We start from the raw sequence: 23,684 nt of genomic DNA on the forward strand, positions 1-23,684 counted from the left end.
TAAGAGATATGTTCTTTATTAACTTCACAAAAATGTGAAGACGAAAATAAACTAAATAAAAACAAATAAAAGTTTTAGCGTAGAGTAAGTATCATATATATGTCTATATATATATATATATTATAAAAAATGATGATTACATTCCAGGCTGTGGAGATCGTTTGTATACATCCCCAAATTTGGACATATACTTTTTAACAAATTCTGCAGCTTTTTTCTTGACAGACTCCGAACACTTCAAATCTTCAATCTTAGGGCAATGTTTCAGTTCTTTTGTCATAACAAAATTAGTCAACTAAACAAAATAAAAAATATAAATAATTGAATCACACTGAAGCTATTATATTCAATAAAATATTATTACCTTTCTAGCTAAATGTTTGAAATCTTCGACAGACTTTATTTGACCATTAGGAGCATCTGATCTCCTATATGGATCAAGAACCTTAACAATAACTTTTGATGTTTCTTTTAGAAATCGATCTTTGTACTTCTTTTCTTTGTCTGAATCAAACGTTGAAGGTAAAGCACTGGTTGAAAGAGCCGAAGAACCACCAGATACCGAACTCGTATCATTGTTATTGGAATTGATACTTTTCTTATCTTGGATATCTCGATTCACAGAGAGTCGTTCATTTAATTGATGTTTTTTCCCTATTTTGAAGTCTTTCTTTTATTTCTCTATTCGCCATTACTTCCCTTTTTTCACTATCGGAACGTCGCTGTAAGTTAAACATGATATGCACAGATATATTAAGGAACAAATTTAAATTATCAAACTTACTGGAATAAAGAACTCTTGAACTAATCCATCCCTTCGATGTTTACCATGTCTCTCTCGCCTCCTCTTGCGTTCATATTCTCGTTTTTTCTCTATCCCTTTCACGTTTTTGTCGTCTTTCATGTTGACGTTCTTCTTTGGTCTTTTTCTTAGGAAGTTGTAGTAATATTTCTTTTTCCTTTCCACTTAAATCAGAGGCCATTTCATCAACTCGGCACTCTGACTGATTTCCACTAGTTGGAGCTGAATTCTCTTCATCACTTTCATCGTCATCATCTTCGTCGGATTCTTCACCCTCTTCTTCTCCATTATCTTCATCTGAATCTGTCGATAAAGTGTCAATTTCTACTACATCAGCTGACTCCCCTACGTCACTTTCCGATTTATCCTCAGCACTATGGGACGGTGGTTCCCATTGAGTGCACTTTGTAAATAAATTGTAAAAATAAGGTCGACCATTGGGATCAAGAGCCATTTTCCACTTGGGAGGTAATTTGATTATTATTTCAGCGCGTTGTTTTTTTGATGTACTACTAGAGGATACTGTTGATGACTTAGTTATACTGACTGGCAATTCAGTTGTCTGTTTGGGAACACTGGGATCCAAAGTTTCCAAAGGTTCAGACATAACTTCATTACTGTGTTCTAAGTGGAAAGGTGTCGGGGAAGAAGAAACATTGGTAAAATTTTCAGATGATTCCAATTTAGGCACTTCATCAGGTCGTTTTAATTTAGAAAGACCTGTATTATTCGAACAAGGAGATTTCCGTACGGTTTCCATAGGAACCTGTTCAGGAAATTGACTTGAATCAATCTCAGAATTAGGGATTGAGGGAGGCTGTTGTTGTAGTTCTAATTGCTTATAATAGTCTTCAGGAGTTGTCAAAGGAATTCCATATAAATAAGAAACAGGGACGACCCCAGGGGGATAAAGGTAGGCTCTATTAGGTAGAGGTTCATCTCCACCCTGATAAGCTTCAGAAGGTAATTCTGCCATCGTTGCATATCCCCAAGTTACATTGACTCTAGGATAAGGTTCTGGCATTTGATACCAATTACCATCCTCAGGATTAAAAACAAAGTCAGGATAATGAGGAAACATGGGTGTTTCATCAGAAGGAAGATTCAGGTAAAAGCATTTATTCCTATGATGTTCCAATAAGAGTTCACGTTTTTTCTTTTCCTCTTCTTGCTGCTTCACTCGGAGAGCAAATAATTGCCGCCGCTCTTCTCTACTTATTTTATTACGGTGAAGTTTTCCACTACGATCATCCCATCTAGAACACAACCTTTTGCTAACAGTTGGCTCAGGAGTACGGTTAGCAAAGTAGCCAGAATTTTTTATCAATAAATTACCATTTGCGGATGGAGTGCTACCTTGAGGAATAGTCACGCAAGCATTGTTGGTAATAATCGTTGTGATAGCATTCCTGACTGATGGTACAGAGGAGTTGATAACGGGAGTTGAAGGAATTTGAGATGCAGCTTGGTCAGCTTCTCGTTCATGCTCAGCTCTGAGAGCAATTCTATCTTTTTTAGGAATCTTAAACACTTCTTTTAAAGACTTCCAAGAGTCTATCAGTGTTGATGACTTTTCTATAATTAATTTACATCTATTATCTATTTCCTCATTCGATTTCTTCGAAATATCATCATCTAGACTTGGTGTAGCTTTGGTAATAGGTTGTATATCTGCTTGGAATACTTCTTCCTTAAGAGTGGGCTGATCACTAAAGGTTTTATGAAGATCCTTATCTTCAGACGATTGGATAACTTTATCATCTTTTTCTTCTTTTATAGGAGAATCAACTACATTATTTGCAGTTTTATTTAATTCCTCCAATTTTAAAGAATCTATATCCTCAATTGATGATGCAGTAGATGAAGATGGATCATTATCAGATTCGACCTTCTCATTATCTAAGGTTATATTTTCTTTCTTTAAACTATTACATGACGGCAGTGACTGTTGCAGATCATTTGTGAGTAATTCATTGTTAACCGGAGAAGTGTAACCTGAATTTAATTCGGAGTTGTCTTCAGAGGCTTCACCAAGTTTCCCACAAGCCCAAGCACTAACTAAAGACCAAATTTTACAATCTACAAGCATGGTTTTATGTGGTATTCCCAAAAGGACTAGAATGTTCAAAATTTGAATTTTGAGATCTAATTCACGCAAATCAGTCCACACATTTTCCGACATCCATCCATATAAAATTCTCAGTCCATAGTAATCCATAAATAATCTTTTACATGGCGTATCAGCATTCTGAAGAAGTTCAGCGAGAATACTTCGACTATATGTGTCAGTAGTTCGAACCATTATTCTAGAAAGCTCAACAGTATGATTCTTTGTACGAATCCCAGTGGATTTGAGTTTTTCGATCTCATCTTCGTCTTCAACATCTTCATAATTTTTAATTTTGCGAGGTGATCTTCTACGACGCCTTCTTTTTTTAGGAGCAGGAACCACCTCAGTTGGAACAATGGTTTTGTCTTCCTCGGAAATGTCAACGTTTTGTTGATGCAAAACAAAGTCCATGTCCTTCTGCTCTTCTTCGTCATTTTTACTTGTTTCTTCAACTACGACAGAATGTTCTAAAGGTGCTAGAGGAGAAAGAGCACGAGGTTCCTCGTCAGGTTGGCATTCTTCTTCTGAAGATGACCAGTAGTCATCCTCTTCCAAATCATCTTCATCCTCTTCTTCAACATCCTCTCCCCCTTTTAATGGCTCTCCTCCGAGCCATCCACGGCAGTTTTCTGCCTCACACAAACATTCTTGTGCCTCCTGGCCATACCGCTCGTACTTGTAATCGAAAGTTATCTCTTCTCCACTCGAAACTTTTCTTTTCGTGAAGAAACCTATTCGCATCCCACCATCAACCATCCACTAATAAAGTAAATTAACGTTAATTGATTATTTTTTTTAAATAAGTAAACTTTTCATACCTTTTGAGTCTCAGAATTAGGAGAGCAGCTATGATTGATAAATCTAGATATATTTCCTTTGGAACCAGCATCAATGCAATTTTCAGTAGAAAGAGCCATAAAATAAAAATGACGAACATCCTCTTTAGCGTATCTTTTAGCTCTTTTACGAAACTGCTTCGCATCCAAGACTTCGCCCACGTATTCCATGATAAAAGTATCCCTGTAGAACAGTCATAAAAAAAAGTTACAGGAGCCAATATTTATGCTGAAGATAAACTTACCCAGGTATGTTAGCAGTGGCTCGAATTCCGAATCCTTTACAATTGGTCTTGAATACTTCCACAGGTGCATTATCCGAACTTTGAAACTTCTTATTTCCACATAATTTGCCAAGAGAACACAACTTGCTACACTCAATCTTTAGTAATCGATTGAGGCAATTTTCACCACAACCTCTCTTGTTCAGTGAAATTTCTTCCTTAGTTAAGGAACAGTCACACTCCATGCCACGGCTTTGCTTATTAGAACGCCTATAAATAAAAATATTAATATCTATGTAAAAATATCATATCCCTAAGAAAAAAATTGGGATCAAGAGAACAAATTAGCTTCATTTTAATATATACTATGAAATTATATATGTTAATACTATTTAGAGATAATAATAAAATGACATACCTTTCACAAATAAATATATTTTCTTTGATATGTTCAAATGAACTTAATCTTTGTTTTATTTCTTCTTTCACAGCTTGAGGATCTTTGAGATCAGCGATTACAGCATTTTGAATTGTATCATTTGTTAGAGCTTTGGATCCGTTTAAAGGAACAAGGGGCTCATCACTACTATGATCTGAGGCAGCATTATTATATACTTCACTAACAGACTTGATCTTTGCCGAAGATTTATATGAGTTCTTGGTTGTATTTTTATTAAGGGGCCGTTTTAAATTTCGAGCTCGAGGTTTTCGTCCAGGTTTTTTACCTTTTATATCTTTTTGGCCCTCAATATTTTGATTGACTACTTTTCTTCTTCTATATTTTCTTTTAACGGGAGCACTTTCTTTCTTGAGAATTGTAGACATAGCCTTACCACTATCCTCATTTTCTGTCTTAGGACTAGGTACATTAGAATTTTGATTAGCATTACTAATAGTCATTGATCTTAATGATCTTTTAACTGGAATTGGATCACTTTCGCCATCTTCTTTAGATGCAGTGGATTTTTGTTTACATCGAGTCCTCTTAGTCTTTGAGGGGAGTATGGTAGAAACATTAGATGACACTAAAGGCTCAGTAACTTCCTCTTTCGTGATTGAAGATAATTCTTGAGGGACATTACTATCACAACTCGGAACTGTTACATCAGTTGTTGGCTCCTGTTTGATGATGGACGTATCTTGGGTTGTTTTGGGGGATCTAACATCATATTCAATATCATCATGATTATTGAGACATAATTGGGTATGATCATTAGAATTATGACTAATATTTCTATCAATAAGTTTTGTATTGCGCTCAAGATCACATAGTGAATAAATGTTTTGGGATTTCCATTCAGTACATTGAGTCTCTTTCTCACTTTTTGATGGGGATAACGATGGTCCATCGTATTTAACAGTTTTTCCAGATGTATCTTCATCTTTTTGTTTTAATTTAACGTTCTCGAGATCACATTTATAATCACATTCCCCAGTAGATATCGGAGGTGATTTGACTCGTAAATTACTGAAATGAGTAGAGCTATCTATGTGATTGCCTGGTTTAGTTTTCACTAATGAAGAATGTGTAGAAACATTTAGAGTCTCTAGAATATTATTTTGTAGCTTAGGCTCATTGGAATTGTGATTTAACTTTTCCTTCGAAAAATCAGAGACATTGGTTAGATTAATGTTACTCTTCTCTGAATTATGTAGGTATTCATCAGTCTTCACATTAACACTGCCTCCCTTATTGGTATCTAATATTTTAAAAGACATATCAGAATCTAATTTTAAACTATTTTCACTGGGCTCATTGGAATTTTGACTATCCTCTGTATTCAAATCACTCTGTGAAACTGAATGAGTCGGGGTTGAGTCCTTTGGATTATGAGTTAAAATATTTGACACCGATTGAGTCAACTCAGACGTATCTTCTGAGCAAATATGTTTATCCGTACCTTGGATTTCTGAATCTTCTGAAGATGTTGTATTATCAGAATTTGTATCCTCACAGGTTTTCTTCTCATCTAAAGCATCTTCTTTTTTGGTGAGTCTAGATTACAGGACGCATCCACATTATTCTCTTTAAATGCATCTGTATGAGGGTCTTTATTATTTTCATTAATTAATGGGATTGGACCTTTTTTTGACTCTAGCGCAGAGGTCTGAGTCATATGGTTAGTGGTATTAGTAGTTGAATGCTGTTGCAAGTCTTCTTTTTTAGGGATATTGACTCGTCGATTCAAGCCCAAAGTTTTCTTTGAAGCTCCAATGACAGGGGTGAGGGAATTTGAGCGTCTGGTCCTCCGAGTTGCTCCAGATATGAGACTTGGCTCTTCGTCAGGATGTTTCACTTCATTATTTTGATTTGGAGGTGGCGGAATTCGAGGGGTAGGGATTTCTGTTCTGTGAATGGATATGGCCATGACTTGGAGATGAGAAGAATCAGAGTCCTGGTCCTGATCTGGATCTTTCTCTTCCTCTAATGACATCTGACGTGGCTTTTTCGGAGCCTTTGGGGGTCGTGTGAGAGAGAGACCTCTCTTCCGAACCGGAGCTTTCAACTCATCTGTAATTAAAGTCTTACTTCGTCGGCGAAGTACCATTCCTCCAGGAGAAGCCGCCGGAGCATTCTCACTCCGTTTCATTATTGGAGCTACTAGGGCAGGTCAGGAGTGGAATCATGTGGAAGAGGCCTCCAAGAGATCCTTTACTACTTTACCCCCTCCTCGGTTCTCCTTTTTGGAAGGATCGAGTCATGAAGCGATGGCCGATGGACCTGGAAGAATTCACAAAGCTCTAGCTCAATCTGGCTCGATTCCACTCAACCACAGTAAACAACAACAACAGCATCCACAACACCAACGAGAAGAAAAGAAAAGAAAAAAAAGGAAAAAGGAAAGAAAAAGAAAACAAACAGAGGCACAAAAGGAAAAACAGACATTTCCCTCAATCCATTAATTAATGATCATAAGAATCTTAAGTACCTAAATTCATTATTATTATTATACATACAGCTTGAAGTTGCTGAGAGGGAGCTGAGAACACAATAGCATTAGTATGCATATCCCTTTCCAGACTTACAAAGTTCTTTGAATAGAGCGTTTTCATGTGACGTCACAATTTTGATATCGTCCATTTTGAGTGTCTAAAATACAAAGTTTTATAACAATCAAAACCCTTTTTCTATTAATATTAAGGAAAAGAGTCAACTATTAAACTTGTTAAAATGGTACCAACAAATAGAAGGACTTAAGTCTTACTGTCTATAGAATTTTTATTGCTCAATTACCTTGTTTTATTAAATATAAGACCCTAAAATGTATTAAAAATGTTATCATATAGTTATACAATCCTGGGACAATCGTATTTGTAAATTTTAGATAAAAATTAACTATAATATTTAAAGAATAAGACATTTATCTCTAATTATCATATTATTTTCGTCCTTAATTCATCAAAAAAAAGTTCTACAAATCTAACGTTTTTTAAGGTTTTTCAGTAAATAATTAAATATAACTTTGATTTAATTCAAATATCAGTGTTTACTATGTAGCATTATCTAGTATCCTATGCAAATGTATGTCTTGTTTTATTCATCAAGGTATTTGATGTAGATCTATCAAGGTTTTTGGAAATTTGTCCATTTCATATAGTAAAAATATCAACTTTAAGCCCTTTAAATGGCGTCTCCTTCAATTATGATGCTATTGATGACTTTCATCATTTGACATTCCATTCTTAGTAGTAGTAATCACAAGAATATCATTATTCGAGTTGCATAAATTACAACTTTTTGTCTAGGACGCTAAAAGATGTGCAAATTGTAGATGGTCTCATAAAGCTACATGAATTATTTTGGAATTCATCTAGACTCTGTTTTGAGAACTAAATTTAGTCTTATTTAGGTGACTATTTTGATTTTCAATCTGTGTCGGTTTTAGAAGGGGGATAAAGAGACTCACTGTTATTTTTCTGTACCAAAAATCCCATTCTTAACAATGCGCATCAACAAAGATCAACAAAATATAGTAAATAATTTCAAACCTATGATAATTTAATGTGATAATTATATTTCTTCATTTATATGTTTGTCGCCTCTTTCTTTAGCACACATATATATATATATAGTATTAATACATTTTTCTTGATTCCAGGTTTTTATAGATAGGATATTTTGAACTTTAAATATTTTCCGAATTTTTTGTCTTTATTTATTTTAAATTTTACTTTCTTTTGAAGCTCGATTTTTAATATGCTCTAGGGCTTCCACGCGACGTCAAAATTGTTGATGTCAACCATTTTTGGGGCCTAAACAACCAAGATTTATAACAATAAAAACCCTTTTTTTCTTCATATTAAGTGAACTATTGAATGCCAAAATGGGATCAACGACTGTTCAACCTTACTATCTGCAAAAGTTTCATCCACTATTGCCTTATTTTTTATATATCTCACCATAATATGCATTAAAAATTTGTTATTACATCGTAAAACAATTTCTTATTTCCATATTGAAGATTAAGAATAATTGATTATTATATATTGTGTGTTGATTTAATGAAATAGTTTATCTTGATATTTTATTTTAGGAACTAAAACAATAAAATTTAATTTATAAAGTATGATTCGTATTGTTTCTTGAGGTTGGATTTATAATATTTAAAGATCCCGGCTTGGAATCCAGCTATTTAAAAATTTATAATCTAAATCATGTATAAATATGCATATTCTTTATTTTCCAAGTACATCCGACTCTGTGTTTAAATACGTTACACATCTGACTTCTTGCTTAGTTATGAGACATGGTTATTACTTCATGAGAATTAGACGTGCATCATTACTAAAAATTCAATTATTTTGATCCTTTTAAGCTCATAGATACGATAGAGATATAGAAAATTGATACAGTCGGACTGATGTTTCTAATTGGTTCCTTTTCGGCATCTAACATAAGAAAATCTTGCTCATCTCAATGAATTAATTACATTATTAATGAAACATTAATGGAGGAATATTTAATATTATTTGAAGTGAATTCATTTTAATTCCAAATCCATTCAACACCGTCCGTAAATACATGCGACTTTACTAACTCCCCGCTCAATTAAATATAATTACTTAAAAGTAATATTTTGATCCTTTTAAAGTTCATGAATTGTGGATATGGACAATCGATACAGTCTGTATGAAGTTTTGAATTAATAACATTATTGTTCAAAAATCAATCAACGATATAATTTTTCATATTATTTGAATAAACTTTTTACATAATCTTGTACAAACACGATCTGAAGTTGATACTTAATTTTTGAAGAGCAAATTCATCAGTTTAAATAATTAATTCAGCAGTTTTTAAAAGTTTACTTGAGAATACAGTTTAACATTCATCTATTTGATTTTTGAATTGTATACATTCAGTGAGTTCATATTTTGCTCAATTTTTTTTTTCAGGGGGGGAGGGGGCATTTCTAATATTGAAACAAGAAAAATCCGCGTTGTACGGGGACTTTTTTTAGTACTAAACCTGTAAAATGTGAGAAATTATTTTTCGAAGTACACTTATTACTATTTTTCTTTTGCTTTTCTAGTATGGTTAGGACTTAGGACAATAAAAATTATTTTATTCATTATAAATTATTTAACATAATTTATTCCCGACAAGATCATTGTAAAATTTAATCTTAATCGGGAAATTACTTGATAATCTGGTCATTTCACTACTGTAATATTAAAATATTCGGAACCAATATTTATTCAGCAACCTTTTTAATTGCAAGTTTGTACAATAAATAATCAGCTAAAGTTTTTAGTCTAAGTATCATATACAATACTTACAGGAGACTCTATCCAGAATTATACACTTCTATTGTATGAATATAAATATATTGTACCTATTGAAAAGTATACTTTCAATAACTTCTTGTTGTAATTTTACATTTTTAGTAATAGAAGTCTAAGAAATTATGTAAAATAATATAAAAGCTATATCATTCTGATTTTCAAATATTATTCTGAAATAAAAAATTATTTCGAAAATATTAATATCTTTTCCGCAAAAAATGGCTAAGAAAATAAGAGAAAATAACATTTATAGATGGCATATACAATTTTAGTACTACGGTCCGCGCACTTAGATGTTTATCTTTACCTTCATTTCACTGGATAATCTTGATACTGATATAATAAAATATATATAAATTACTATTCAAAAATGGTTATATTTTAGTTTAATATCTTCTTTTTTTTTTGGCATTTAATGGTGTGTCCCAAAAAACTACGCAAAATCAGCAAAAAATGCACTTTGGAAAAACTTTAGGACCGATGAAATAAGGTATAGTATAAGACATACTTCGATCCGTAAAAAAATGATTTTCGAGCTTCTCATATCTTAAAGCATGGAAAAAAATTCGGGAACATACCAAAATTCAAAAAAGCATATTTTTGAGTAGGTCTCATGCATCAACTACAAAAATTCTTGTATAATTCAACATATAGTTTTTTTAACAAGGATGGACAAGGAGTCAGAATAATTCCAAACACTGCGTTATACAAAATCCGCGGTGTTTGAAACCGTGTTATGTTTTATTCCCGAACTACTCAATGATGTTCATTATCAAAATTTTAACTACCCTTGACTGCTATTCCTCAATTTTTCTCACTACTCTCATACAGTCGCATTTCCCTTAAGCATACAATCTATGTCAGCTCTGTCCTAGAGAGCAACTCTTCTTCAAGTCCATCTGAGAGTCCGTTATAGATAATAATAATTTGTGTCTGTACCGCTGAGATGCAAAATCGCAATTTGCAGACGTTTGCCTCATCCCCAAATAGAAGTCCTCCCAAGTTTCTATACCTCCTTTTCAGACGAACCAGAACATATAGGATTCAAATATTACGTTCTTCTTTGTTCTGAAATACTCCTCGAACTTTCCTCTGACCACCTTGTAATTGAATCTCTCGGCGTCTGATAGATCGAAGCTTCTGTGCACTTCCAACGCTTCCTGTCCTACTGTTGAAAGGAATATAAATGCCTTAACAGTCTTGAATGTCTTGGAAACAATTTATATAGATATCAAACTTAAGTTTGAATTGTTCCCAATTATAGGAAGGATCCACTCTTACTACTAGTTAACACCCCCATTTGGAATCAAGCTATAAGTCACTGCATCTTCCTACCTTCCGGAATAATTTATCTCTGTTCTATACTTCCCTGTCCATACATAGGTTTAGCCCTTCTCTCTGGTTTTGCAATTTGGATTTTAAGGCTAAAAAATACAAGTCTTCCTACACGAGGTTGAGTGACTGCCCCTTATGACTCTTCTCTTTTTTAAGTTAATTTTCTTAGCTACGTTCTTAAGAAAAATATTTTCTTTTTCTCTCTTTATAACTCTTTCCTTTTCTTCTTCCTTCTGCCCTTTAACAGCAATTAATCCTCCCGGGAAAGAATTTAAATCGTTGGATATCATGATGACAGGGCCCTTTAAATCCCTTGAAGCAATCTGGATGTTACCCATCGTTCAAGATGTTGCTGTTCACTCCCATTCCTTCCTTCCCTCTTTCCTCATTTCTCTATTCTCCAAAGTATTTGAAACATCATTTGCCTTCCTACGTCGTACATTTGTGATTCTTGGAAGGATGACTCCGACCTGTAATCTTTTGTGTCTCTCCTCTTTCTTTCTTTTCTAATCTAGAGCCTTCCATATTATTGTAGTTTTGAGTCGTCGCCTACAGCCCATTAAAGATTGGATCCGTCATCGCATCCTCGAAACTGATTCCCTGGCACAAACTCTGGTTCTTGGATTGACGTCCAGGTATCCAATTCTAACTGAACGCCTCAGTGTCGTCGTAGGAGCTCTTCGAGAGCGATCAACAGAATTTTTTGCACAAAGTCGCAACAATTTGGGTACGAATCCATTGGGGCGTTTCTCACTCAAAATTATTGAATGGGTTTTAAGGATTGTGGAAAGGCCCTTTGTGCCTTTTAGTGGAGGTGAGATTATATTGGGATTAGGTGTGAATCCTAGACTCGACTCCCCTTATCTTTTACCACTGAGTAAGGTCAAATCATAGGAACTCTCTTTATCTTCTCATCTTCATTTTCGTATCAATTTTTTGTAGAATTAAGTAAATTTGACATTTTGTACATTTTATGTAGCATGAAACTAGCATACTTTTTAAGTCATTTTAAAGGCCAGAATATTCATGCTTCTTTTTTATACATAGTTGTGGAAATATCTGAGATAAATACGGACATACCAAAGGATACAAATGATGCAAAAAAAACCAAAAGCTCCTTTCTAGTTCGCGGATTTCATTTATTTACTCTAGGTGTTTTCACTAAATTAATGAATATGAGAAAAGGGTTTCTTTCTTTTATAAGGGGATTAAGAAAGTCCATTTTTCACACTATCCGTATTGGCGAACTCAAGGTAAATCAAATGGAGGAAGACTTTGTGTCATTGAAGGGAAGTTTAACTTCATCAAAGAATCATCATTTCAACATTATTTTTGATGGACTGAAACACCTACTAGTTGCTTTGAAACTTACGTCCGAGGATGGAGGTGTCACTTATCAATGTGTGAATGAAGGGAGGGGAGTCAAATCTTTACCCTTATCACCTTTCAAGACTAAAGAGGTGAGATTACATTAGTATCACTTTGTTTAAATCTTCTCTCTCAGTGGATAGTTACATTTAAAATGATATATTTTCAGTATTTAAGATACCAATTCATTATATTGATATGAGTTTATTAGACAAAAATTTTTGAATGTAGGGTGCGACTGATCCGAATATTTGATACCGATTATTTGTATGAATAAACGTCTGATTATCAATTAATTGCTCCCCCCTCAAAGTCTATGGGGCAACTTTTAACAAGTTCATTAATTATTTGTATTGGGATAAACTCATTTATTTCTAATAAGAGTTAAATCTCATGTGTAAGGTATTTAAAGTTAGAAAATCATTTGGTAGTTTATTATATCGTTTTTTGTTTTTTTTGTCTAATGATTCGTTTCGAAACATTGGTTTTAAGTATTTTTTTTCTTTTTATGTACATATAGAGCTTTTTAAAATCGTTTTTATTTATTTGTTACAAATCAAGGGATATTATAATATCTACCTATTGATAGTAATCGACAAAATGTTGGTTAATTATTACCTGGCGGCTATAATAAGTCGGTTAGCCAATTTATCAATAGGCTTCGCTTACTGAAAAAAAAAGTATTTGATGATCTAAGTTTGTCAAGTAAATGAGCTCTGATGAGAGTTGTTATGAAGCTTGACATTGCTTCTGTGAATGGCATTTAAATTTAAGATAGATCGACTTGATTTACTTATTTTATTATGAGATTGTACATTGTACAATTAAGATAATATTTCATTTAGAGACAGTTTTAGCTACTTTTTTATATTTTTACTTCAATAAGATAAATATAAAATTGTTAAAAGTAAACTTAGCCATTTTTATTTATTCTAAACTATGTATTAGTGGTGAAATATTATGTTTTAATAAGGATAAAATTCACATAAAATATTTATAATAATATTAGTTTATTGTTCCATTTCTCAATTTTTGATATGATATTTTTTTCCCTCCAAAGGTTGATACAAAAGTAAAACCAGCGACTGTTAAAGAAAAGCCCGTTGGTACTCCTCCCACTCCTCCTCCTCCACCACCACTACCTCGGAAAATGATAAGTCCCAAACTTGGAGAAACATCTTCACTCAATTAGTTTGAATTAAGTGCATAGAAGGATTGATGATCACTATAGCCTCGAATATTTTCATTTTTATGTCGTTTTTAAAAAGGATGAATTCTTCCACTTGTATTTTATTGTCTCTTTTTATTCAGCAGCTCAGTATTCACCCAGGTGATATAAAATTCTTCAAAAGCCTTCTTTTTTTAAATTGAGTTTTGTATTGGAAACATTTTTTAACAATCATTGCTAGTCTAATTATCAGCCATTTTAGTTGTGATATTTTTATTAATGTAATTTATTTATTTTTATTTTATCATGATAATGTAATTTATATACTTTAATAATCTTTGTATAATGGTTAAGAAACGAATAATTATACTAAACGTTTGTTTTCAGAAATTATTTCCATCTCATTGACTAGAAATCGATCTTTAGATGCATTATGTTGGAGTCCTATTACACTTACTTTATTTGATGTTTTGATTCATAGTAGTATTGCAAAAGAAATATGTCTCTAAAAGGGAGCATATGTTTTCTTTCATAAATAATTATGATTAGAAGAACTAAACTTAACATTCAACATACTCTTGTATTAAAAAAATGTTTTTATCAATATAAGCCACAATATTTCTCAAATCACGTAGAACGCTCCCACATTGTTGTAGGTAAATGTTTTTGCATTTGACCCAAGTTGCAAAGAAGTAGTTATTATAATTTTTCGGATAGTGTTCAAATTTGACGAATCTATCTGACATTTTGATTATAAACTAATAATTCCATTTAATACTTAGCATCAAGTTGTGCCGAACATAGGTTATGATGATGTATTATGAGCTATTTAATTATAAGAGAAAAGCCTTAATCTTTCACTATAAGGGGTACTTGCTTTGATTCCATATCAATTTCCTCCGAACTTTTTGGTATCCAAATAACGAGTTTTTGCTTTGAGGTCCTGAGAGTTGGAACAATTTTCTCGATCAAACAATTATATGGCAATGAAAATTTTCTATTAAAAGTACGGGAGACACGCTCATCCTCATGTTTTCCTTCAATGATAAGAATCCGATTGGAGCCCACACTGATTTTTAATTCATTTGGAGTGTATGTTGAAACGTCTATGGTCACTTCAAAACATTCGTCATCATCTTTAATCTGTCCCATTTCCATATTGCTATCCTTTATATTATTTGTACTCTCATTTGCCTTTGATGAGGATTCGGGTTTCGTCTCTTCATCCCCAAAACGTATTTTACGTTTATAATTCCCTCCCAAGCCAGACTCATTTCTGTTTAGACTCTGACTTCTTCTCCATGAAGGTTCATCATCTTTCTTTTTCATTACATCATCGCCATCTTTTCTCTTGCTATTGCTAGGATTATTATTCCCTGACGATATTTTTCCATAGTCTTTTGGTGAACGTTTTTTTTCCATGGATGAAGACATCATGGACATGGACGAAGACGCAAGACGACGAGAGTCGTCCATATTTTGCCAAATTTCATTTGTTTCTTCAGTCATTCTCTTACTGCGTCTCTTAAATTCATCCCAATATCGGGAAGAAAAAAACTTGTCTTCTTCATCTTCGTCGTTATTCTTCCATGATGGGAGCCTTCGATTAAAATTACTATACATGGACATGACGGATGGATCCTCATGAAACGTTGTTTAATTACTAAAAATTTGTATTCCTCTAAGGATACATTGCGTGAACAAATTTTTTATGAAGGCACGCTGAAGTGTTTTATCGTAAGTAGGTAGGTACTTACATATTATAAAAGGGATTGCATTCGTATATTGTATGGTGGATATGACGACTGAGTTACCGAGTATGTATGTACGTATTTATTTTTAAATTTAATGTTGATAAAAAGTGGTTGTTGTCCCACTTATTTTTTTATCTCCACCCTTGAGAAATTGGGGCCAGGGGTCATTTTAATCCATAGAGTTAATGTAGGCACCTGGATTTCCTTTGAGGAAAGTTGAGCTTAAATGTATATTTATTAAATTTTGTATGAATGACATGAGAGATATTATGAAAGCAAAAATTATATGAATTAATATATTATCTTCGTTTTTACGCATGGATGTGCGTGTGACTCTTAATTTTTCATTCACAAGTGTTTTATAAGTGTTAAGGATGTACCTAGGTCTTGCATACAAGTTGTAACTTGTACGTGGTGATTGTACAAGTTACAATCATAACACTTTATTCCGTTTAATAACCAATTACTAGTTGATACTAATATCATTTTATTTGATCAGATAAAATTACTTAATTATTTTATATTCACAAGGGATAGATGGAACTATAAGGGTCGCTGAATTCCATTGCGTCATAGTATACTCATCCATTAATTAATTATTAATTTTCATCAGACAAGTTAAAATTTACTTCTTTGACATACCAAAGATCTAATTAAATAACATTAATTGTGAGTACTGTAAACTCTTCATTTGAAAAGCTTTCTCTCATTTTGTCGTTGCAACTAGTACAATCTGCTTGTACAAGTTACAATTTGTACTCAACATAGCAGGCATGTTCATTCCATATATAACTTTGTTGGTAGTTATAGAGGAGTATCATTAACTGGTAGGATTCATTTGAACCTAAATAGGAGTCCAGCATCTTTTGAATGATACTACACATTAAACAAAAGTGATGCTCGATGAAGCTTTTGCATATTGTGTACAGAATGTCCACTATTACAAGCAAATACGATCTAGCATGTACGTCCTAAGTATATGACTAAAAGTGAGTAAATAAATATATTTTTTCGATTTGTCTTAAAACATCTGTAATATATAATTTTCTGTCTCTTCTTTTTTATTACTCCGATCGAGACGTAGAATGTTTTGAGTAGCATGCAGCAATGCAACATGCTAATTACTAAGTATGTATGAGTTAGAAACTTATTTCAAGGACAATGATAAATAATTATCCATTAAAAATTCATGATATAGAGTACTAAAAATACTTATAGACGTACATCCTTTTATTCCAATGTTGCATTAGAGTTCAACCGTTTACTTTTTGGGAAATGGTCAATGAGGAATTGGCACGTAGAGTAAACTTTAACACAATTAATTCAATATAATATCTATTTAAACTATACAATTTTTTAAAGTATTTATCTATTATGTAATTATCCTTCAAAGTTTATGAGTTGTAGTCAATAAAGTAAAACTTTCCCTTTATTTATCCAACATTTATTTCGAACATATTGATTAGTATTTAATAATGAGACTCTAAATCAGTGATTCCCAATCGGGGATCCAGAATGCATAGTTTAAGGCTTTGTGAGGTTATCAAGGTAATCAAGAAATGTCTTTAATAATAAATATCATTAAAAAAATCCTTTAAAAAATCATAGACCCAAATATTCGAGCAAAATTAGTTGCTCGGTGGAGCAACGTAGTTCAATGGACAACGCGCTCTGGATAAATTATTCTATTTAATTCAATGTACGTAGGTTCGATTCCCGAGCGCTCATAGAGATGGAAATATAAACAGAGATTCAAATAGTATACAATGCCTGTATGTTAAAAAAAGAAACCGAAAATAAACGTGGTCATCCTTACTAATTGAGGAAGGTTTGCGAGGATAGAAGTTTAGCTGTCATTATGTTTCATTAGATGAGATAAATAAACACAAACTCCACTCGCTATCTACTGGACTGTCTGCAGGGATGTAGCCTCCAACTCCCCAATATATATTATGTATATAATCCTGGGACGCCCCTGATATAGCAATGTATATGCAGGAATTACAACGATGTCAATCTTCAATTTTACTCCGAGTCCCACAAGGACTTCAACTTATAACTCCACAACAAATCCTCAGAGTTTCTTACCCTCAATAGTGATTACTTTTTATTTATTGTTCTCTCTTCAAGAATAGAATAATAAAGAAGCTTTGGAAAACAAAAACCCCTCTTGAGATTGCACTTACAAACAACGTCATTTTAATTCTATAAATTTTACTTATACTTAATCCGTGTAGCTCTATGAGAATCACTGATCTAAACCCAAAGGAAAAAAGAGATTTTGATAGGTGTATATATTTTTTTCTGTGCGAAGTCACTCTTTGACCTGGCATTATTGTTATGGACGGGATTTTGGTATAGAAAAATAAAAAAGTATCTTTAGTACATACTTGGTTCCCTTGTCGAAGCTTTTTTTTATCAACTTTCTTCCAACATTACATTTTTGAGTTTTTCTCTCTCTTTACATATTTCAAAGTTCTTTGTGTGTGAGGAGAGATAGGCCTGTTTATATAGATACTCTTATTTATATATATATAGGCATGCTACGAAATATACCTTTTTAAATATTAAAAATGCGTATACAACATAGAAATTTAATAATATTTTGAAATTCAATACATACATATATTCGTACATGTTAATAGAACATTATTTCATCCTGTTAGCTATATGTTATACATAATATATTTATATACTTAAACTCTACAGTATACATATAGGATGTACAAGTTGCAATTTATTTTCCTTAAAATCCCTTATTTGATTACAACATTCGTCATTCTATTGCTCAACTATTAATTGATCATATCATTTGATTTTGAACTATTAAAACTTCACGGTTATTATACATATATTTATAAGTAATATAACTATGGGTATTTGAATTTTATAATATGGCAAATAATAGTCATATTTTAGTCATTTGCATTAAAATAGCAATACACTAGAATAGTAGAACAGTAGACCGCAAAACCTCCACCTCAAATCAAATTGAATTTGTTTCTCAATTTTTTCCAAAGTTATGGTCGATTATGCATTTTTACGTTTTGTGTTCCCTTGAACTTTTACCTTGACCTTTCAAAATTTAATGGCCTCTTACTGTGACCATAAATAATCTTTGTACCAAGTTTGAAACGAAGCTTTTGTTGTAATCCTGGTGACTAACAAACAAACAAACAAGCAGCGGGAAAAACAACTTTATAGGTGGAGGTAATTACACCATTAATTTATGCATCATCTATGGAATCTTCAATAATTTCATTATCCTCATCCCAAGTATTTCATTTAAAATTATTCATAATATTATAAAATCATTTAAACTTTGAAAGAAATTGACACTTTATTATTTTTTTCACATAAAGTTTAATCTCCAGCTTAAACTAGAAGCCGCAGACTAATGCAGGTAGGGCAACAAAACGTGTACTCAAGAGATGGATTTAGAAAATAATTAACAATTTTATATTTTCAATAAAAGGCAAAGAAATAATGTTACGAAAACATGGAGACAAGGTTTTTGCAAAACTTGTTTCACTCAATATGGCCACCTTCATTATCCATCACAGCCTTTACACGTCGCCTGAAGGCCATGGAGGAGTTGATGGGAAACTCCTCTAGCATGTTGTACCATGTAGTCACTATGGAGAACTGCAGTGATTCCACATTTGGGTGTGAGGTTCTGTTGATTTCCCTCGCCAAAGTGCCTCATATAGAACAGTCCAGTGTGTTCAAATCTGGTGAGGAAGGGCCCATATCTCTTTGGAGCAGAATCGATCCATGTTATCTGCACAGAACTTTTGGCACATGGTGGACTTGTGAGAGGAGGCTCATTCCTAAGTCAACACGTAGTTACCCTCTGGGTAGTTGTTCTTCAGCCATGGTGAGATGGTATACCTAAGTACTTTATAGTAGGTCTCCTGGCCGATTTTCTGTCCAGCCTTGAAAAAGAACGGAGGCATCTTCTTTCCATCAGAGACCACAACGCCGAGATACTACAAAACACTGGCAGATTATTATTTAGGAAAATATAAAAGACTTTAGAATGTATTTCTAGGTCAATGGTTCTCAATCCGTGATGCGTGGACAAGGCAATAAGGGGGTGTGTGGGTTATAAAAATGATGAGCAAGTCACAACATTCTTTCAAAAGATTTCAAATTCTAAATAATGGGGATACTTAAAGATACTGATATTTTCTCATGTGCTACACAATGTAAAAAGTTTGAGAACTACAGTTTTAGATCAAGCTGTGTTACCAATTTGAAGAAATACACTCAATTCAGGCAAAATTTTGCATGAATACCACTGGATATATTAATATGTGACAAAAACGAATTATTTAAATGAACTTCTTTTGTAGAAGTCACAGAATGAAGCTGTTAGGGACAGCATTTCAGCAGGCAGGCACTACCTTCATAGAAATGTTTTCATCTTCCCAAATTAGGGAGAATTTCAGTGTATCCAAATGTAGATGGGGTTTCTTGAAGGCTATGCCCTCTGGATGTGCTAGACGCTTAAACCACAATCAGTAATTTTCTGGAGTGCTGTCAGCCTCCGATCTTTCAGAAGGCCAAAATTAACAGCATTGTGTACATGAACACCATCTTAGGGAAATATATCTTGCTATGTGGTAATTCCACATCAGAAAATAGGCTTATACCTGTCAACAAAATAGTGCTTCCTCTCACAAATCCAAAAATACAGAGAAGTTGTGCATAAAACTCATCTTCCTGGATTTTGGAAATGCTAATTGTGATCTCCATCCAGTTCGGATTTGAATTTGATGGATTTGGGAAATATTAAATTGTGAAGGACGACTGGGGATACAAAAAGCATTTGAAGGTCTTTCTAATGAAGTGGACCTCGTCTGAGCAATACCTTTTCTAACAACAGACTTCAGCCTGTAACTTCTGTAAAAGGAAATCACTTTGAATAATGTTTATCACGTATTGATATGATGCCTAAGGGTGATAATTTTGGTAAGAATAGAAAAGCGTGCGAGGAGAAAAGAAGAATTACTTATGGCATCATCGATTAAATAATATACATCGTCTTCTATCAATCATGAACGTTATCATTCCCGCCTTTATTATTCAATATTAATATAATAATATTAGATGGGGATAGTCGATAGAGAACTGAATAAAATGCCTAAAATAACGTCGCCTTCTGTCTGGATTTATGAAAATGGAGGCCCAGGAATTTGGAAAATACTTACCGGATGAGAAACAGATGGTTTGTCGGATTTGTCGATATAAATGTGCCTTTAGTCCCCTGTCTAAAATTACACGCCACTCATTATCCTCATCTCATAACAAGAGTATGGATATTCATCTATAAAATCAATTTGATGATAAATACATCATGTCAGACTTTAACTTTGATCTCACAACGATGCATATTGCATGTAATATAACCTTATCCATTGCTAATCATCTACGTTCAAAAAATTTATGGAGAAATACAAGGGTAAACATATTGGTTCCCGAGGAACCATCATTAAATTAATGGAGGATGTTGGTACTGATGTCATATATAGAAATACATATAAAAATGTTTTGAGTCATCCACACCAAATGATGATCAAGTTATCAGTAAAAAGTATTTACGAATATCGAAATGGAACTCTGAATTTTGTACTATCTCACAGTAAGTATTCAATTTTTTTTAAAATCTAACCATAAAATATGATTCTATTTTAGCTAAACATGTCAAGAATTATGATACACAACTCAGTAAAGGGCAAAAACAACTGCTTAAATGGTCACAACAACGGGGGTAGTAGCTTTGGATGGTTTGCAACTAGTTTGTCTGAGACTACTTACTTCGCTTTAAGACTTGGGTATGATAATTAGGTTTTCCAATATTACATAGTCAATAAATATTACTTTTTTATCACTTAAGGCTTAGTTATGGTTGATGGGCTCCAAAAAATGGCGTTCAGAAAACTCATAAAAGGCAAAAACAACTGTTTAAATGGTCACAACAACGAGGGTAGTTACATTGAGTGTTGCATTATAATTAACAATTGTGTATATCCTTCATAATAATAGTATGTTGTTATATAAGCATACCTAAATAACGGGGGGAAATCTTTTTTGATGCTCTTAATAGGGAGTAATATCGCCGGATACATAATTAGCTTTTGCTCTAAATCTTTACGATGAATTTATTTCTAACATTTTTTTATTAATATATTTATTGTCTAATTTTATGATTTTGACATTTACTTTATTATTAATAATTAGTTAGATCTCATCGGTAGAGATATATCTATCCTGTGCACAATTGTATATAACAACTTCCACATGAAGAAGAGGGGTGATTATCGTTTTGATTAAACTCCACGTCTCGCTTGTGTATTGCAACCTAAAGTTATGACATATTTAACTGAATTCCGATGTTAAAACAAGAAAAAATTATCTGGATCAATCTATTATTTCAATATTCTGTATTTATAATTTATTATTATTAATAGTTATATGATTTTAATTGTTTAATTTTGTATATTTAACTTAAATGTTTAATGGTTTATTTTTTAGTATGTAGATTATATTTAATTAAAGCCTTCTTTTTTAAACTTTGAGCTTCAAATATATTTCAAATACTCTACTTTGTCGTTTCATTAGCTATTATTCTGAGAATAAGGTTCATAATGAATTACAATTTCATGGAGTGTGACGTTTTCAAATCTACTGTAACGGATAAAAAACGTCGAAGTCAATTATACGTAGTATATCTTCATTAAACATTTTGCTAATAAATACATTCGTTATACCCTCAAAAATCATAATAAAGCAGGCAGATGATAATCACATCAGTATTTTAAACAATGATACCATATGTCTTTTTTTCCCCTCCTCCTTGCACGCGTTTTTCTCTACAATATTATCAACTATAATGATGCCTGTAGAGTTGGATCAGCCTAGGACTGATTTCCTCATCAGCCCCCTCTTCCAGACTTCCTAGCTAGGAATGAAGAATATTAAGACAAACAAAAAAATAAATTATTAATAGAACGTATATTACATGAGAATTATAATTTCTAGCCACACACATCTTACTCTAAACTATAGGTATAATGTCTCTTTGAAAAAGGTTATGATAAAACTTCAAGCGTTGAAATGACGAAGTTAGTATCTATGTCATTTCAGCTGTTGTAGTTACCATAAATGACAGATAAGACCAGTCCTAGCACTGACGATTCAAGGGCTCCTACGCCTCTGTACGACTACCCCCTTGCATTTTACTCCCCGAGCCATCATCTATCCCCGAGAATTTTACACCCTATTACAATAAATAGCAACCATAGGATCAAATATTCAATCTTTCAACAGCCATACAAACGTAATATTAATTTAACTTAATGACGTAGGTATTAGTGATGTATCAGAATTCTTTTGTCGTCACCGCCATTTATTTAAATTTTATTATTAATAATAGTTATTGTTTATTATTTCATCTGTTATCTGAGAGGCGTCAGTAGGAATATATTGGGGGGGGGAATTATTATAACATTTTTTGAACAAAAATTTCAAATATTGAATTTTTTGGAGAAAAATTTCATAAAACCATAATTATTGACAGAAAATTAATTTTTTTGGAAAGCAAATTGGAAAGTTATATTTAAAAAATAAAATTTTTTGGAGAAAAAATTAAAAAATCCATAGCGTTTCATAGAATATTAAATTTTTGTGAATTTTTTTGTCTGTAAAATTAGCTTAAATTTCATAAATTAAGTTTTGTTATAAAAATTGGGGGGGGCAGAGCTCCTCTAGCCAGACGCCCTGAATCTTCTATTTAATTCATGCTATGAAGAGTCAAAGATATTCTCCTAGTTTCCCACACTCCTTTGGGTCTCTGTGGTGTATGTTAAAAGGTTATCCTTCCCTTTTAATCTCGCCCTCTTATTATTAATAATATGATTTCTTAAGATGTGGTCTGTATCTATGTAAAGCCTTTGTCATTCTTTGTATAAATAGCCATGCCTTGTATGTATGTATCAGAGTAGTGTTGATTAAGATATCTAACAAGAATATACATGTGTTCCTATTGAACCAATCCTTGCATTATTCCTCTTTGTCTTCTCTTCCTCGTTTCTCTTGGTCGTCCTGGATTCCTGGTACTAAATATGTAGATGGTATCTCCCAACCTCGTCATGGACACAACAGTCTCTTTAAGGCACAAATATTACTTTGTGGCCTCGCCGCTTTACACCCAACAATTGTGTAGGCTGCATAGAATTTTGCACATTTTATTAGGATCGGACTGATAAGACTGCCGTCTTCTTAGTTTTTTGTAGAGC

General features: G+C 32.8%; 3 protein-coding genes and 1 long non-coding RNA gene across 5 annotated transcripts; 2 read left to right on the forward strand and 2 right to left on the reverse strand.

Annotated features, from left to right (window-relative positions):
- Set2 (SET domain containing 2) lies at positions 1 to 6,563 on the reverse strand. The gene is made up of 7 exons (XM_071889809.1): positions 6,067 to 6,563; positions 4,391 to 5,968; positions 3,994 to 4,242; positions 3,731 to 3,932; positions 858 to 3,671; positions 365 to 673; positions 1 to 295 (listed from the first exon to the last, which is right to left on the reverse strand). The coding sequence occupies exons 1-7, from the start codon at positions 6,561 to 6,563 to the stop codon at positions 137 to 139; spliced, it is 5,808 nt and encodes a 1,935-aa protein (XP_071745910.1). The 3' UTR covers positions 1 to 136.
- Positions 6,564 to 11,252: 4,689 nt separating this feature from the next.
- Positions 11,253 to 14,020, forward strand: LOC121121421 (uncharacterized). Of its 2 annotated transcripts, none has more exons than XM_040716346.2 (4): positions 11,253 to 11,566; positions 11,630 to 11,908; positions 12,142 to 12,554; positions 13,523 to 14,020. In XM_040716346.2, the coding sequence occupies exons 1-4, from the start codon at positions 11,383 to 11,385 to the stop codon at positions 13,652 to 13,654; spliced, it is 1,008 nt and encodes a 335-aa protein (XP_040572280.1). In that variant the 5' UTR covers positions 11,253 to 11,382; the 3' UTR covers positions 13,655 to 14,020. The 2 variants fall into 2 exon arrangements, with proteins under 2 accessions (XP_040572280.1, XP_040572281.1); XM_040716347.2 differs by having other exon boundaries at positions 11,276 to 11,566; positions 11,630 to 11,821.
- Positions 13,361 to 15,344, reverse strand: LOC121121718 (uncharacterized). The gene has a single exon (XM_040716688.2). The coding sequence runs from the start codon at positions 15,257 to 15,259 to the stop codon at positions 14,480 to 14,482; it is 780 nt and encodes a 259-aa protein (XP_040572622.1). The 5' UTR covers positions 15,260 to 15,344; the 3' UTR covers positions 13,361 to 14,479.
- A 5,737-nt stretch (positions 15,345 to 21,081) lies between these two features.
- On the forward strand, positions 21,082 to 21,991 carry LOC139905915 (uncharacterized). Its single transcript, XR_011781043.1, has 2 exons — positions 21,082 to 21,221; positions 21,284 to 21,991. It is a non-coding gene; the product is annotated as an uncharacterized lncRNA (long non-coding RNA).
- Positions 21,992 to 23,684: the final 1,693 nt, after the last annotated feature.

The sequence above is a fragment of the Lepeophtheirus salmonis genome, chromosome 7 (assembly GCF_016086655.4).
Source record: "Lepeophtheirus salmonis chromosome 7, UVic_Lsal_1.4, whole genome shotgun sequence".
In the NCBI taxonomy this organism is placed as follows: Eukaryota; Metazoa; Arthropoda; class Copepoda; order Siphonostomatoida; family Caligidae; genus Lepeophtheirus; species Lepeophtheirus salmonis.

Excerpts from the sequence above, each read along its gene's own strand:
- Set2 (XM_071889809.1), bottom strand. The coding sequence starts at position 6,563 with ATGAAACGGAGTGAGAATGCTCCGGCGGCTTCTCCTGGAGGAATGGTA. Across the intron at positions 3,933-3,993 it reads GCCACTGCTAACATACCTGG|GGATACTTTTATCATGGAAT; the intron begins GTAAGTTTATCT and ends ACTGTTCTACAG. Across the intron at positions 3,672-3,730 it reads CTAATTCTGAGACTCAAAAG|TGGATGGTTGATGGTGGGAT; the intron begins GTATGAAAAGTT and ends TTACTTTATTAG.
- LOC121121421 (XM_040716346.2), top strand. The coding sequence starts at position 11,383 with ATGATGACAGGGCCCTTTAAATCCCTTGAAGCAATCTGGATGTTACCC. Across the intron at positions 11,909-12,141 it reads CTTTGTGCCTTTTAGTGGAG|TTGTGGAAATATCTGAGATA; the intron begins GTGAGATTATAT and ends TTTTATACATAG. Across the intron at positions 12,555-13,522 it reads CACCTTTCAAGACTAAAGAG|GTTGATACAAAAGTAAAACC; the intron begins GTGAGATTACAT and ends TTCCCTCCAAAG.
- LOC121121718 (XM_040716688.2), bottom strand. The coding sequence starts at position 15,259 with ATGTCCATGTATAGTAATTTTAATCGAAGGCTCCCATCATGGAAGAAT.